Source organism: Podarcis filfolensis, assembly GCF_964270895.1.
Source record: "Podarcis filfolensis genome assembly, chromosome: 12".
Classification (NCBI taxonomy): Eukaryota; Metazoa; Chordata; class Lepidosauria; order Squamata; family Lacertidae; genus Podarcis; species Podarcis filfolensis.
Window position 1 is genome coordinate 6,822,725 of NC_139614.1, and position 17,667 is coordinate 6,840,391.

A 17,667-nucleotide genomic window follows, 5' to 3' on the forward strand; every position below is an offset into this window, starting at 1 on the left:
CTTTCAGAGACTTTAGTTTGTAACGTCTTTGCTTCAGTCTGTTTACAAAAGCGGAAGGCGGACTTCCTGTTTAGAGCCTTCCCGCTTCGTTGCCAAATTAAAATATTTGAAGATCCAAATTTTCCAGTCTACTCACGGGTAGTTGTTTAAGGTCCAAATGTCCACAGGAAAAAGTCAGCGCTCTCCGGCAGCAGCAATGCGGCTTCACTCCGTGAAAGAAGCGGTCGATTCAAAGCACCGCGGCACTCACCCCACGTCGCTCCGGATCCCCAAAACAGGGTTTCCCCGTGAGTAGGGGAGGCGCAAAAGGTGCCAGCCAAATCCCAAGTTCACAGGCTTCTCCCGCCTGTGATTTCTATGGGTCTCCGCCTTCGCCGTGGCGGTTAGACCCTGCTTTTCACGGAGCAAGTCCCTCCCGATCGGAGGAGCTCCGCCATTGCCGGAGGCGCCAACCCGGAAGTCTTGTATTCCATTTCTATTAATTATTTCAGCAAGTCCTTTCCATCTTTCTCTATTTTCTGTCATCTTAACATATTTTAACCTTATTTTCCATTAATACTATAATACTTATTTAAGCTTAATTCCTTATAACATTTCTACTAAAGCCATATAATTTCATTCCAACATTTTTCTAACACTCATTAATTTTACATTATTTCCATAGAAAAACTTTAAATTTTTTCCAATCTTCTTCCAACGTCTCTTCTACATGGTCTCGGATTCTGCCAGTCATTTCCGTCAATTCCATATAGTCCATCAACCTGGTGATCTTCTGTCTGAGGCTCTTAACTCTTTTCCAAGTCCCTTCTGCAAGTCTTCTTCATATTTATACATGCACTTTACTTTGTCTTCTACTGATCTTTTTCTTACTTTCCTTCCTTTGATGCTGAAGAGCAGATCTCGGGGAAATTCCCACCTAGCAATGTTTTTATTCCTTCTTGACAGGTCAGCCAAATCTCCATAGTTAAAACTAAGATCCAAAAGATATTTCAGGACGTATTTCAAAGTTCCTCCAAATCTGGAGGTCCCCACAACTCCAGTCTCCTCCTGACCCAAGTCTAGGTCCCAAAGGTCAGTAAATCCCTGCATGAAGGGATCTATCCAACTTTCCTTCTCCAGTCCAAGCGGGGCTCCAATCCTCAAAATCTGACTTTCCCTAAATTCAATCATAAAAGGCATCAACTTATAGTCATCAAATTGCATCTGTAAGTCTGGGGCTCTCTCCCTCTCCACTTGTACTATTTTAGGTTCAACAACAACAACTTTCTCCCCCGCCTTCTCCACAATTTGCCATGTCAAAGTAGATCCCTGTATCGATTCCTGAATAGTTTCTGTATTAATGTTCACTTTTTGTCCCAAATTAGTCACTTTTTGTCCCAAGTTATCAATTTTTACAGTCATCACATCCGTCTTCTTATGGAGCTGTTCCAGTGAATCATTTATCTTACATAATGCAACCACTAAGGCTTCTTCTGTCAACATTCTTAACGATCCAAGGTCAGTCCCAGATTCTCACAGTTTTTTATCTTGCAGCTGGAAAGTCCCCCAGCTCAGCTCATGTAACAATTTCAAAGGCTTCCTCTAGGGGGAAACAATTTCTATTTGTATCAATCCTTTTAAACACAGTTCAAGCAATAAAGTTAGTTTCAATTTTCAGTTACTTTTACTCCTTTTTAAATGCAGGAGACAATGGAAACAATGTATTTCTCTTATTTAACTAGCTGTCAACAAACGATCTATTCACAGTCAATGAGCATTTCCAAAACGTCAGTCTTACTAGCAGCCCGTTTCCAGGTTCAGAGCGGTGGTAATTTGACTTTCTTCACTCCCTCCTGCAGGCTTACACGATCCAAAATTTTCCCCCTCTTCTCCTGCTTCCAAGGGGGGGGTTAATGATTTTAACCGATGGAAGTTTAATCCTTTACGGAAGGCTTTCCAAGACTTTAGCTTGCAGCCTCTTTGCTTCAGTCTATTTACAAAAGGGGAAGGCGGACTTCCTGTTTGAAACCTCCCCGTTTCGGTGCCAAATTTAAGACGTTTAAAAATCCAATTTTCCGTTCTACTCACGGGTAGTTGTTTTAAAATCAAATTGTCCACAGGAAAAAGTCAGCGCTCTCCGGCAACAGCAATGCGGCTTCACTCCGTGAAATAAGCAGTCAATTCGAAGCACCGTGCCACTCACCCCACGTCGCTCCGGATCCCCAAAACCGGGTTTCCACACGAGTAGGGGAGGCGCAAAAGGTGCCAGCCGAATCCCACGTTCACAGGCTTCTCCCGCCTGTGATTTTTAGTGGGTCCCCGCCTTCGCCGTGGCGGCCACACCCTAATTTCCACGAAGCAAATTCCTCCCCATCAGAGGAATTCCGCCATTGCCGGAGGCGCTAACCCGGAAGTCTTAAAACAATCCATTACAAAACAACATTGTTATTTGTATTTCCATTGCTCCAAACTTTTAAAGGCAACAAAAACTTTTTTATATAGGTTTTCCGTATTCAACATTACAGAACAAAAATCATAAGCCATCCACTCAAACAACTCAACATGGTGCACATCAATCAAGTATCAGAAATAAGCAAATAATAATAATAATAATAATAATAATAATAATAATAATTTATTATTTGTACCCCACCCATCTGGCTGGGTTTCCCCAGCCACTCTGGGCGGCTTCCAACAAAGATTAAAAATACATTAAAATGTCATACATTAAAAGCTTCCCTAAACAGGGCTGCCTTCAGATGACTTCTAAAGGTCTGGTAGTTGTTTTTCTCTTTGACATCTGGTGGGAGGGCGTTCCACAGGGCGGGTGCCACTACCAAGAAGGCCCTCTGCCTGGTTCTCACTTCTCGCAGTGAGGGAACCGCCAGAAGGCCCTCGGTGCTGGACCTAAGTGTCCGGGCTGAACGATGGGGGTGGAGATGCTCCTTCAGGTATACTGGACCGAGGCCGTTTAGGGCTTTAAAGGTCAGCACCAACACTTTGAATTGTGCTCGGAAACGTACTGGAAGCCAATGTAGGTCTATCGCTGGAAGAAATGTCTTTTGGTTAAGAACTCTAAGACCACATATGCCCACCGCCTCCCCCTCAGTTGTAGGGGGGCTGAGTGAGAGGCGGAGGGCAGGAGAGATGCATGGCTCGGGCACACTGCAGGGCCTGTGGGAAGTGCCAGCCCCCACAGTGTGGCGCCCAGTGCCAGCCACGTTTCGTTGTGTTAGTTGACTGAACTAAAAAGTTTCATGAGCCCAAACAATTTTTTTTACTTTAAAAACTCATATTTTTGCCATTTTGTCACCCCCCTCAGTGATGACACCCAGGGCGGACCACACCCACCGCACCCCCCTTCCTATCCCACTGCCTGGTCTAATGTGCAGTCTTCAGAATCGTTAAGTTGTGGGTGAATATATCAGATGACACAACGATTCTTCAGACAGCTCTTGTTTATTCACGGGCCACAACAGAACTGAACTGAAGGGTTCAGCCAGCCTGCTTATATAGAGCTCAACTACAAAGCAACAGTAACAACTTTCTGTAACTATCCAATCACTGAACGTCACTTTCAATTCCTTATTTGCATATGCGGACCTGAGTGAAAACTATCTACAGTATCCTCCTGCTGGCCCAAGGTGAGAACTTCAGTACATAACAAGAATGAAGTGAATGACTCAGTTCAGAAGGGAATTAGGAGTGTTGCTCGGCCATTGAGTCATTTTGGAGAACTCTAGCATGCACTTAGCAAAAGGAAGCAGGATTCATGTGCCAGAGAGGCCTGTCCCTGTGTATTCAAAAAGAGGTTAGCGTGGTAGGAGCTCCTTCTTCTCTGGCTCTGTCTATTGGCCTTACACTCAGTCTAGCCTCCCTTTATCTGCCTCTCACTCGCAGATGAAACTGGCATGGAAAAGGCACTTGAGAGCCGTCTCTGTGGAGACGGATATTTCTCAGGCTGCAACCCTGTACTCACTTATTTCAGCCACATTAAGCTCAGGGGGACTTACATTTGAGTAGACATGTACAAGATTGTGCTGCCAGAGTCTTAAAGGCTCCATGCTTATACATTGTATAGAAAATTCAATTCCCCCTGCTATTTTTTTTCCTGTTCAAACAGGTTACACAGGCTTCAAGGCCCTGCAAAACTTGTTTCACTAGAGATTGCTATAACAGGAGGGGAGGGGGAATAAAGACCCAGCCCCACAAAAAATCCTGAGCTTCTGTCATCCTCCTCCCGTGGAACCCATGTGTGGAATGAAGCCACAGAAAAGCAGGTGGTAATTTATAAATTTCCTCCTTGAGAAACCAGAAGGAGCTTCCTGGCTGAGTGTCATTATTCCTGCTGCATATCCAGCCAGCAGAATTATGTGGATAAAGCCTGTTTCTGCACTTGAATATCTTTCACTAGAGTGTGGCTCAGTTGTCTGATCCGTGGAAAGAGTTCATTTGATTTATTTTCACCCGATAGGCAAGCCAAAACCACCCTTCTCTCCCAAAATGCAAATGAACACAGCACTATCCTTAGTCTGGCTCCTCTTTGCTTGCCTTAGGGTATTAACCAAGAATAATTTCAGAATTCAGAGATTCATTCAAAAATAACATTGACCTTCAAAAGCAAAAGTCCGTCAACCTTTGTTTCCTCATGGCTTGTCATTCAGATTCTAGTTTGTGGGATTTAAGACATCCTTTGTGGGGCTCCGGCATGTTGCAAAGTGGTGATTCATCCCATAATCTCCAAATTAATAACCAGAAACAAAGTACTATTACAAAAATCTGACAAGGGATAATTTAAACTGTTCTCTTGGTGACAAGTTTTGATGCCCTTTCTAAATGACTTTGCTAAACAACCTACTTTGATTAAGAGTTTTTTAGAACCACGTTCTATTATATTTCATTGAATGATACATGTCTTTTGTTTCATTATATTGTAATATTGATCAGTCCTCCACACTATTATTCTTTTGTTATATTCCTGCATTGCTCTGCTTTGATCGAAGGTTTGCTTTTGAAAACCATTAAATATATCCCCCCATTACATTCTCTTTGCTTTTGTGAGAGTTGGAGGGTTTTAGCAAGTCATTGTGAAATCTGGCTTTGTGTGCTGTAGAACTTTGTAAAGCTTTGTTCTCTTTGGTAAATATTTGCTAATTATAAAGGTGTGTTGTGAGAATTATAAGGTCTAAGATATAAAATAAATGTTCATAAATGTACCAGGCAAACACATACATAAATATATAAACCACATGTCTGAAACAGTACAGGAAAACAGTCCTAAAGCCATTTTGACTCTTTCAGTGACCTCAAATATTCCTCTGCAGTTTGGATGGAAATGTGAAAAACCTCTCCATTGTCTCTGTGCTCACAAATCCTGCCTTAAGGGCATATTTGTGTATGAATAGGGTGAGCCTGTGACCTGGACTCAGGAATTAAGTATTTATCATCACAAAAGAATGACCACGCTTTCCAGGTAAACCCATTAACAGGTTTCCTGCCAGACAGGATTCTGCTGTAGACCGCCCCTTCTGTGATGTATGGATGATGTTTTGGGGGATGGTCTTGAGCGGGTGGTGCAGTGGGTTAAACCACAGAGCCTAGGACTTGCCGATCAGAAGGTCGGTGGTTTGAATCCCTGCAACGGGGTGAGCTCCTGTTGCTCAGTCCCAGCTCCTGCCAACCTAGCAGTTTCAAAGCACATCAAAGTGCAAGTAGATAAATAGGTACCACTCTGGCGGGAAGGTAAACGGCGTTTCCGTGCGCTGCTCTGGTTCAACAGAAGTGGCTTAGTCATGCTGGCTACATGACCCGGAAGCTGTATGCCGGCTCCCTCGGCCAATAAAGCGAGATGAGCGCCGCAACACCAGAATCGGCCATGACTGGATCTAATGGTCAGGGGTCCCTTTACCTTTACCTTGAGCTACAGGGTGGGCAATTTCAAAAGTCTATATAAGCCTTGCACACCATTGTTCTGGGTCCTTCTCCTGTCTCCTGCGTGTGGTTGTGAGCACCCTGTTGCAATGGTTAATAAAGATCAGGCTTACTAGCTGCTTTGCTTCTCAATACTCTCCGGTTGGCCTCTGTTATTTTCTCCTACCAATAGAGAACCTACATAAGGACTCTATACGGGCTCTTGGGTACCCCATAAGGGAAAAGGAGCAGTTGTTTTTTTCTTATAACAGGTGAATGGCTGAGTTATTATTAATTTTTAAAATAAATAAAATATGAATATCAAATATCTTTTTATCAAAGATAAAAACTAATCTAAATAAAAACACAAACCAAAATGAAGAAAATAAAAGAAAGGAGGAAGGAAGGAAGGAAGGAAGGAAAAAAGAAAAACGTGGAGGGGGAGGGAGAGGGAGAGAGAACTTCTGGTTCTTTGTCTGCCAGATATATATATATATAGAATATCATTCAAACTATCCCCTCCAAGATAACACCCAACAAGTTCACTCTCTATAAACTAATATATTCTTCAGTCCTCAAACCCAGATGGCATAAGTTCATTTTATTTTTCACACAAAACTCGCTGAGTTATTCTGAAGACTGTTCTGGTGAAGTAATGAAAAACACTGTTTAATTTAAGCACTGGAGCATTACACCCCAGTATTTGTTTAAATTACTAAGTCTAAAGTCCAACAAAATATATTAGGACTGGAACACCAGGATATTAAAAGTACCAGTAAATTTATTCTTAATGTTAGGAATAAGGGAAGTCTAAATAGGTCAGAGAGAAAGGAATCTGCAAACTGCATAAATTAAACAATTTGAATTATTTTGGCTTTTATCCAAAATCCTGCCTTACAGTAGAATCCTATCCATATCTATCACGTGCATGGGCATAAATAGGTCCCTCGATCCATTTGGCTAGCATCCCATTGGCCTGATTAAACCCAGCATCGAGGGACCTACCAATAGGGTGTTGTGGCTATCTAATCATACCCACCCACAACACAGGGTTAGGTTGTCAGGTCGCACCACAACACATGCCCTCTTTGAGGGAGGACACGATTTGCAAACAATGCCTTCCTTCCATAGCTGGCAGTCATCAAACTCTCCATTGCACAGCTGAAGGCCCATCTTCCCAAATAATGTAGAAAATAAGAAATCTGCTGTGAATTGCTTGAACTTCCCCTGAAAGCTGTATATAAGGGTCTATGTTAAGAACTTAGATGAGGTTACAAAAAATAATTGCAGCCAAGAAAACCTGGCTGGTTTTTTTTAAGGCTAAATTTTGGGCTGACATTGATTTTGGTTGCAAATGGGCCAAACTCTGCTTATTTCTGCCATACATCCTGGTTTCCCCCAAACACGTCTAGGAATCGGGCAGGCAGATTTTTGCTGAATCAGCAATATGTTGGGGAAATCCGGACATATGGCAAGTAGGGCAAGCAAAATAAAATTATCTTGAGATATATCTGTCGTTGCTTGTGGGGGCATTTTTAATCAGACATGTTTAAAGAAGAAATTGCAATAGGAAAGATATCCTGTGGAACGTTTCCTGTATTAGATATTAATTCCATCTCTTTATGGCCTCCTGCATCCTCCCAAGAGGTAAAATCTTATATGTAGCCATTGAAGAATAAATAAGACTCCGGGAAAGGACTTCCTGCCAAACTGAAAATTTCAAGAGCAATGAGGTTTGCCTTGCTTTCTGCAGGTTGTACCGCAAAGGTTGGAAATGTAACGTTATAGTCCCAGTATTTGAAAAATGGAATCAGAAGGGTCCCATGATTTATACATCAATCACCCTCATTGATAGATGAGCCTAAATTTATACAGCACATCTCCTTCAAAGATTAGAGCAGGCTTTGGGAAAGGAACCCTTGATAATTACTCCATTTGATAATTTAATACACAGCAAAGTCTCATACTGCTTTTATTGACTTCATTGCTGCTTCTGATTCTGTATATAGATTTCTGGGGATAAATTGTTTAAAAACAAATATTGATTTGAAGCTATTATTTTCAATCAGGCGGCTTTACACAGAAACACATTTAAAGTTTTGAAAAGTCTTAAATTCTGTTCCTACATGTGAGATTCCTATATACGAAGGAGTCTGACCAGACCTTATCTTCATTCAATTTATTGAACTAAGTTTGCATAGCCAAAATTTTGATATGCTTAACACTATGGCTAGACCTGTGAAGATATCACTTTGTGCCAATGGTGTGATTTTATTTTCAACATCACAAGCTGGTATGAGATTACTGAGACAGTTTGTACAGAAAATTATCTAGTCATTAACAGTGCTAAATCCAAAGTACCAGTAGTAGTCTTGTTGTTGTTTAGTCATTTAGTCATGTCCGACTCTTCGTGACCCCATGGACCAGAGCACGCCTGGCACTCCTGTCTTCCACTGCCTCCCGCAGTTTGGTCAAACTCATGTTCGTAGCTTCGTGAACACTGTCCAACCATCTCACCCTCTGTCGTCCCCTTCTCCTTGTGCCCTCCATCTTTCCCAACATCAGGGTCTTTTCCAGGGAGTCTTCTCTTCTCATGAGGTGGCCATAGTATTAGAGCTTCGGCTTCAGAATATGTCCTTCCAGTGAGCACTCAGGGCTGATTTCCTTAAGAATGGATAGGTCTGATCTTCTTGCAGTCCATGGGACTCTCAAGAGTCTCCTCCAGCACCATAATTCAAAAGCATCAATTCTTCGGCAGTCAGCCTTCTTTATGGTCCAGCTCTCACTTCCATGCATCACTACTGGGAAAACCATAGCTTTAACTATATGGACCTTTGTTGGCAAGGTGATGTCTCTGCTTTTTAAGATGCTGTCTAGGTTTGTCATTCTTTTCTCACAAGAAGCAGGCGTCTTTTAATTTTGTGACTATACATCAATCTCGTAGTAGTCTTAGGTAAGTGAAAAATGTTGCACAACTAGTACATAGACTCTAAAGAACTAGAGCAAGTAAAATCATATTATCTAGGTATAGTCTTTCCCTCTTCAAGATATTGGGCTCTACAAATAAAGAAATATGTGACAGAAAAATCAACCTTTCTTTTACAAGGCACTAATGAGAAGTGCATATGCCAAAGGCTGGATTTTGAACCTAGATTATATTTTTAGAATTTCTATTACAGGTCAAGGCTTGCCAAAAGAGCAGAAGAAATTATTTATGTACACTACAACGGTGGCTAGGATATTACTAGCCCAAAAATGGAAAGACGATAAGATACCAACGAAAGAAGAATGGCAAGAAAAAATGATGGAATACGCTGAAATGGCGAAGCTAACTGGAAAACTTAGAGACAAAGACAATAGAGATTTCAAAAAAGATTGGGAACCGTTTATGCTGTACCTACAGAAATATTGTAAAGAGGTGGACTCACTAGCAGGGTTTGAGTAAACACTTAAAACTAAGAAAACAAACACAGAAGTTAAGATGTAATAATTAGAAAACAACAAAGTGTAAGATGTAACGTGAAAAAATATGGTACAAAAATTATAAGAATATAATAATATTTAAGTATTATAAAATTAAGGTAGAATAAGATAGGCAGGAGAAGCAAATATTTAGAGAACCCAAAGAGGAACTTGAGGGAAGTCATTGGGATTCATATACGCTTTTTGTGATAATGATGTTTGTGTTGAATATAAAATTGTAAAACTTAATAAAAATTATTTACAAAAAAGTAGAATTTCTAGTTGTTTTAGCAGAAACAAGCACAACATTTTGTTGCATTTAGGTATATTTTTATGTGAAGTTTTAGATGTTTTTTAATTTGGATTTTTTTACCTGATCTATGGATTCAATCAATAAGAAATTATATTTTCCTCATTCATTATCCCCGCCCCAAACCCCCACATTTATGGAAAAGCTGTGGCTTCATCACTGTTAGTCCCTTCCAGTACCTAGGCCAGATAATGTTGCATGCCCTGTGCTACTGTGCATTTGGCGAAATTTGCTAGTTTCTTGGACAACTATATCCGACGGACAGCAGAATAGAACTAGGACAGCGAATGGAAGAGGCAAGTATCAGGGCAAAATTTTCCCACAAGGGCTCATTCCCCGGGTATGAAAACCATCCCCTTTTTTGCTGCCAAGTGAAAATAAATGAGCAAGTCCACGCCCCCTTTTGACACAGCTTTACCTGTTATGGCCAGCTGGGTCACAAAGAAAGTCATCCTGGACTTCCTCTTCCTCCTCCAGGTGGAGAGCAAAACAATGGAGTTCCCAACAACCGTTATGATGAAAAGAATCCAAAGGGTAACAAGCTGTTCTGTCTGCAGAGAAAGAAAATACTGTGTTAAATGGATGGATCCAGTTGTAGCAGATGCTGAGCTGCCGTTAAGCACATTACCCAAGTGGCAGAAAGATGCGGCGGTAAAACTTGTGCTTGGTTAATTCTGTATTTAAAAGCCTTAGTCATTTAAAACCAAAATTAACCTTCCTTTTTCTGTATAATTTTTTACATTTTTTACATTTTACATTTTAGAATAGTCATTTAAGCAACCTTAAAATATCAATGACTTCCCTTCTTCTCTTTCCATGGTTCATTTTGCATAACATAAATCCCCGCATATTTTATATAAACTAAACCATTCATCATTCCATTATTACATCCATCAAAACTTATTTACACTGTTGAATTTATCTTCATGCTGCCCACGTTTTCAAATGTACACCATATATTCAATAAACATTTTCCAATCTTCTCTAAACCTATGTTCTTCTTGTTCTCTTGTTCTGTATGTTAGGTCCACAAGCTGCACATATTCCATCAGTTTAAGTTGCCATTCTTCTTTAGCTGGGACCTCGCTCGTTTTCCATTTGGGGGCTAACAAAACACGGGCCGCAGTAGTGGCATACATAAATAACCTTTTTTGACACCTGGGAATTTCCGTCTGAATTTTCCCAACAAAAAGGGCTCTGTTTTTTTTGTTTTGTTTTGTTTTTTTGGAAAAGTACTTTAAAACATTTTTGTTCAACTCATTATGAATTATTTCCCACAAAATTAACCTTCTTATTATATATAGGCTTTCTAGCGGTGCTCTTTAATTGCTTTAATTGCTGTATTGTGAGCTAAAATAGGCTATTCCTGTATTCTAGGCACCACATCCCAAAACAAACCATTGCCAAAGGCAAGGATACTGCTGGAGATGTGCAGCACACAGAAATGTACAGAAAAGTGTCCCCAATGCTTTTTCATGCTTACACTGATTGAAATTAAGTTTTTTTAAAAAGCAAAAAAAAAAAGGCAAAACTGATTTGTGATTTCTACAACTTTTTGAATTGCAAGTCATAGCTTAAAGGTAAAGGGACCCCTGACCATTAGGTCCAGTCGTGACCGACTCTGGGGCTGTGGCGCTCATCTCGCTTTATTGGCCAGGGGAGCCGGCGTACAGCTTTCAGGTCATGTGGCCAGCATGACTAAGCCGCTTCTGGCGAACCAGAGCAGCGCACGGAAACGCCGTTTACCTTCCCGCCGGAGCGGTACCTATTTATCTACTTGCACTTTGATGTGCTTTCGAACTGCTAGGTTGGCAGGAGCAGGGACTGAGCAAAGGGAGCTCACCCCATTGCGGGGATTCAAACCGCCAACCTTCTGATCAGCAAATCCTAGGCTCAGTGGTTTAACCCACAGTGCCACCCGCGTCCCAAGTCATAGCTTAATTTGTAGTAATTTATTTCAGCAGTTCTTTTAGTAGCCGTGGGGCTTTACAATTCTTCTAACAATGCTACGAGCAGTTAATAGTAATAAATATAAGTAATGAATGATGGGTTTTAATACATACTAACAACAAGTAGTATTTTTTATTGATGTGATTATTAGTAGTACCATTTATTTATTTCCCCCCAGAAGTGCATATCCCAAAGGCTGCCTATAAAGGGAAACACTGGATTTGGGACTTCAATCCATATCCTATGCAGAGGACCATACTGCATGAGAGCCATAAACGGCCTCCTTGCACGAACATTGTCCTGGCCAGAGTCACCAGACCCTGTCCTGGAAACTGGAGGTGAAACTTGGGTGAACACAAGAACTGGTACCTTGGGTGCAGCAAATAGTTCTGTTCTGTTGCGGGCTGCTCAGCCTTTTGCTGTTTACACTTGGCCTAGTCCATCCTAGCAGGAAGGGGTGTGTGGTGAGGGTGGGCCACCCCAGATGTCACCACTGGGGGGTGACAAAATGCCAGGTGGCGCTCACCGTGGGGCCCGCAGCGCGCCCAAGCCACATGGCTCTCCTGGGAGGGACGCGACGGCTTTTTGCGCCCGCAGGGTCTGCGCTGCCCCAAGCAGTCCGCCCGCCGCCTCCCCCTCAGCTGTAGGGCGGCTGAGTGGGAGGAGGCAGACAGACTCCTCAGAGGCCCTGCGGAGTGTCCTGCTCTGGCTGGCCCCGCCCCTGGGCGCAGGGCACAGGCGACAACCCAAGCACCTGATTGGCTTGCTTCGCCACTGCATCCTAGTACCCGTTGCCTTGTGGGATAACTTTGAGAGAAATAATAATAATAATAATAATAATAATAATAATAATAATAATAATTTATTCATACCCCGCCCATCTGGCTGGGTTTCCCCAGCCAGTCTGGGCGGCTCCCAATAGAATATTAAAATACAATAGTGTATTAAACATTAAAATATTAAGAGCTTCCCTAAACAGGGCTGCCTTCAGATGTCTCCTAAAAGTTTGGTAGTTGTTCTTCTCTTTGATATCTGGTGGGAGGGCGTTCCGCAGGACGGGTGACACTACCGAGAAGGCAAACCCTTCACAAATCCAGAGGGGAGTCCCTAGGCCAGGGGTCGGCAACCTAAGGCCCATGGGCGACAAGAGGCCCACGGGGGTCGTTTAACCCAGCCCAGAAGCCACCCCCGAATGAAGCTGCCCACTTGGCAAGGCCCTGCATGCTGCGCTAAACTGGTGTGGCGCGGGGACTCGCTTCCACAGCGCCGGAAATCGCGTCTGCGCAGATGCCAGAAATTGTGGGCGCGCACGCACAATCCAACCCATGGAGTGATCTCTGCTGGAGTGAACCAGCCCAGGCGAGGTAAACCTTGCCGACCCCTGCCCTAGGCAGTTGGATGGCACCTCGTACACCTGCAGCCACGCTTGTGCCAAACGTCCTGCTCTGCTGTCCTTTGGACCACATCAGCAAGGCTGAGAGGGAGGTCTTGTCGACTGGGCAGCCCAGGACTTCCAGACACACTGCCCAGACTTGTGCCTTGAAGAATGCCACCAATGCAGCAAAAGTAAGGCAGAATGCAGCAGTTATGGCTTACCGGTTTCTGCAGTCACAGCAGGCGCCGTGATTTCCCAGTGGTTTGACTTCACCCCCAATGGAGGCGCACTCCATTGTCTCATGAGAAAGATGGATGCCATCAAAAAGTCCACCCAGAAACATGCCAAACACGTTGGTTATCCATACTCCTTTTGTGTGTGTGTGTAGAAGAGCTCCACAGCTAAAGCACAAACATGAAACCTAAGTCCTAGCTTTGGAACCTGTTCCAAGTTCTCTGTTCCAAGTCCAAGATTCTCCCATAAGTTCATTCAATGGGAGAAAGCTTCTCTGTCAGAAGACTTTGGTCAGACTTATCTGTTGGTGCTGACCAAATGGCCTTGGCCCAGTATACCTAAAGGAGCATCTCCAGCCCCATTGTTCTGTCCGGACACTGAGGTCCAGCTCCGAATGCCATCTGGCGGTTCCCTCCCTGTGAGAAGTGAGGTTACAGGGAACCAGGCAGAGGGCCTTCTCGGTAGTGGCGCCCGCCCTGTGGAACGCCCTCCCATCAGATGTCAAGGAAATAAGCAACTATCCTACTTTTAAAATACATCTGAAGGCAGCCCTGTTTAGGGAAGTTTTTAATGTTTAATGCTGTATTGTGTTTTTAATATTCGATTGGGAGCCGCCCAGAGTGGCTGGGGAAATCCAGCCAGATGGGCGGGGTATAAATAATAAATTATTATTATTATTATCTGGGAATTACAGCATGTGTATTCACATTACTATGCAAATGTATAAAGTCCAGTGAGTTGCATTTTCATTCCCCATGTTTGGGTTATGGAAATGCAATCACTGTTTGGCCTGTTTTCATCTTAAATGGGAGTGTGACCATGAAGAATAACAGAATCAGCCCCTGAGCACAAATTCCAGCTCCAGGGCTACACTAAGCACCACAGCATAAATATGCAGGCTGAACAAATCTGTTTTTGTGGTGACAATGAAAACTTTTACACTCACCTTTCAATCCATGTTTTGCTTTTAAAAAGTAGCCATGTGTGCATAAAATTTCCCCAAGCCTCAAAACACTCCTTGTGTATAATCACTATTCCCATCCATATGGCTGGCTCAATGGTTGTCTGTTTATCTTGCATATTATTATGACTGTTTGCTCCTCCATGAGTTGATCTCCTCCCTGCCCTGGCAGCACATTAAATCAGCATAAGAATAATCTTTCCAACATCAAAAATATCAAACCCGTGTAATTATATTTTTGTAAGAACTGGAGAAAATAAAACGATATTTTTACTTGACAAAAGAATCAATTTATTTGGTGGCAACAACTGTCTCTTGTGGATAAGATTGCTCTTATTTATGCTACCACATCCAAGGAAAGACTTTGCTGGTACATCTACAATGCTTCACGCCGCATTCATTTTCTTAAGAGGATATGTGCTATTTTATCATGGCTGAAACAAAGTGCTTTATCCAGAGATTTAGCCTGGTGCAATCAATGGGGCCAGAATTTTGAATTTTGTGCATTCTCTGGCCATTATGCAGACTCCCCAACAGTCCTTGGGATATGTGCATATATTGACAACATTTTATACACTATCTGGACGATGTCACATTCTCCAGTCAGTTTGAAGAGTCTCCAAGAAATATACCCTTTTGTCTTTCTTTCCTCTTTGTTCCTTCCTAATGTTACAAGGCCTGCAGTGTTCTTCTCATTGATCAGCCGAGTCACAGGAGCAAGAGGAGTGCCAGATAAATATTATTTATTTACTATTATTTATTAAATATCTTTACCCTGTGTATCAGAATGCACTTTCATGCTACATGGTTTGATCTGAAGGAGCGTCTCCACCTCCATCGTTCAGCCCAGACACTGAGGTCCAGCTCCAAGGGCCTTTGGGCGGTTCCCTCACTGCGAGAAGCCAAGTTACAGGGAACCAGGCAGAGGGTCTCCTCAGTGGTGGCACCCGCCCGTGGAATGCCCTCTCATCAGATGTCAAAGAAATACAGTGGTACCTCAGGTTAAGAACTTAATTCATTCCGGAGGTCCGTTCTTAACCTGAAACTGTTCTTAACCTGAAGCACCACTTTAGCTAATGGGGCCTCCCACTGCCGCCGCACCGCTGCTGTGCGATTTCTGTTCTCATCCTGAAGCAAAGTTCTTAACCTGAGGTACTATTTCTGGGTTAGCAGAGTTACAGACAGCTGAAGTGTCTGTAACCTGAAGCGTCTGTAACCCGCGGTACCACTGTAAACAACTACCTGACTTTTAGCCAGATGGGTGGGGTATAAATAAATAAATTATTATTATTATTATTATTATTATTATTATTATTATTATTATTATTGAAGAAGAAGAAGAAACGGGCTGAACTTGCTCAGCAGTGACTGTGGATTTAGCTGGCAATTACCCTTTCCCAGGTGAAAAAACCTCTTGGAGGGAGTTCCTCTCACTCAGGAGCAAGGAAATAGGGTGGAAGGTGTAACTGGATCTCACAGACCAGCTTTCCCTTCAAGGCAATTGGGCATCTCCCAAGCAAGTAATTACATTAAGTTCCTTGATGAAATAAGTTGGCTGAAGTTTCTGTAAGTCATTGAGCTATTGCAGGGGGAAATAACAGAGGCGGAATAATTAGTTGTGCATGAGAATTCATAGCACCCAAAGCAGCAGATAAACAACTCTTCCAATGATAATAATTTCGACAGAATTAATTTGAGTCTCACTTCATCATCAACTGCTGGTCCTTAATCATTGAAGTATAGCCATTTCCCAGTGACAATCCTAGCTACCCTCTTTTCCTAATTTATTCAATAAATATGTATATTTGAAGCATTTTTGTTTAAAATATATGCATTTCATTGTGTCTAAAGAGGAATCTTAATATCCTCAAGGGTGCCTTAGCAAGTCAAAGATAACAACAGAAGCAATATTCAAAGGACAGCTAAAACCAGCAGTTATCAAAATATTTAAAGCTCAGCATCATTTAAAGAGCCAATATAAATGCAACAAAATAATGTCTCAATAAAAACGTCTCCCAAGCCTGTCTAAGATACGGAGGATTGGTCGACATTCTTCCCTTGTATAATTAAATCGAGCTTTGCATTTTTAAACACAAATCATACGAGATGACTTTAACAAGGCAATCTTATGCACTGAGTTCAATGGAGTTTACGGCCAGATAAGTGGGGGCAGGATTGCAGCCTGAAAAGAATAACCATGCAATTGTCTTTTCAGCAGAAGTGGAATCAAGCTTCAAATGACATACTGAGCACTCCCTGGGGATTTTCGAGGGCAGTCTCCAAACTAGCCCAGCTTGCACTGCCCGATGCCAGGGAAGGAGAAAATAGAGGAGGCAGCGAGTCTTGCTACCTGTGGGGAAAACCTGTAAGCCCTTCACAGCCTAGGACCCTTGTACCTACGGGACCGCCTCTCCTGGTATCCCCCACAGTGGACCTTAAGGTCCATAAATAGCAACACCCTAGAGGTTCCGGGCCCTAAGGAAGTCAGATTAGCCTCCACCAGAGCCAGGGCCTTTTCAACACTGGCTCCAGCCTGGGGGAACGCTCTGTCTCATGAGACCAGGGCCCTGCAGGATCTGATTTCTTTCCATAGGGCCTGTAAGATAGTTGTTCCGCCTGGCCTTTGGCTTGGAATCAGCCCGATCCCCTCTCCCTCTTTCCTTTCTCCTCCTGTGAAGAGGCTGCATCTTAATGTTTTAATGTTGTATTTTAATCTTGTTTTTTGAATTGTATTTTAATCAACTTGTTTTTATTATTGGTTGTTAGCCGCCCTGAGCCCGGTCTTGGGTGGGGAGGACGGGGTATAAATAAAATTTATTATTATTATTATTATTATTATTATTATTATTAATTGCTTCTCCGGGGTGGGACAAGAGCAGGCGTTCACCCCCTTTTGATTATTTTATAGGACGAGTTTTTATGTTTGATCTTGTTTGTTTTTTCTCTGGAGCAGGCTTCCCGCTTCCTTGAGGAAGGACTTCTGGCAAGAGATGGGTTCTTTCATACCTCATTTTCTCATAAAGCACCAGCTGTGATGTAGAATGGAGATGGTTGCACACCTCTGGTATAGTCCCCCCCCCTTTTCCCCTGCTCTCTATGCTCCATGGTCCATGTGTGTATATGGCCTTTATGTACAGTGAGGGGGGGGGAAGTATTTGATCCCCTGCTAAATTTGTCCGTTTGCCCTCTGATGAAGAAATGACCAGTCCATAATTTTAATGGTAGGTTTATTGTACCTGTGAGAGACAGAATAACAACAGGAAAAACCCCAGAAACCCAGAAGACAAAAGTCAGGAACCCCTGCAAATTTAGCAGGGGATCAAATACTTCCCCCTCCCTCACTGTATATATGGTGTTTTTTGCCCATAAAGCTCCAGTTCTTGTGACAAGTCAGCAAATTCCCAAAAGACCCAGAAGATATCCACATTGGATGACTCACTGTGAACTTTTCACCAGTTTTCCAGTGACAAACATTAAATGAATTGG

At 42.6% G+C, this 17,667-nt stretch overlaps 1 protein-coding gene across 1 annotated transcript in view; it reads right to left on the reverse strand.

Moving 5' to 3' along the window:
• The window catches only part of NPSR1 (neuropeptide S receptor 1), a 77,029-nt gene that overhangs the window by 54,579 nt on the left and 4,783 nt on the right, over positions 1-17,667 (reverse strand). Inside the window, exon 2 of the mRNA XM_083578194.1 lies at positions 10,080-10,212. Within this exon, the coding sequence (XP_083434320.1) occupies positions 10,080-10,212 (133 nt within the window). The remainder of the gene's footprint in view (positions 1-10,079; positions 10,213-17,667) is intronic.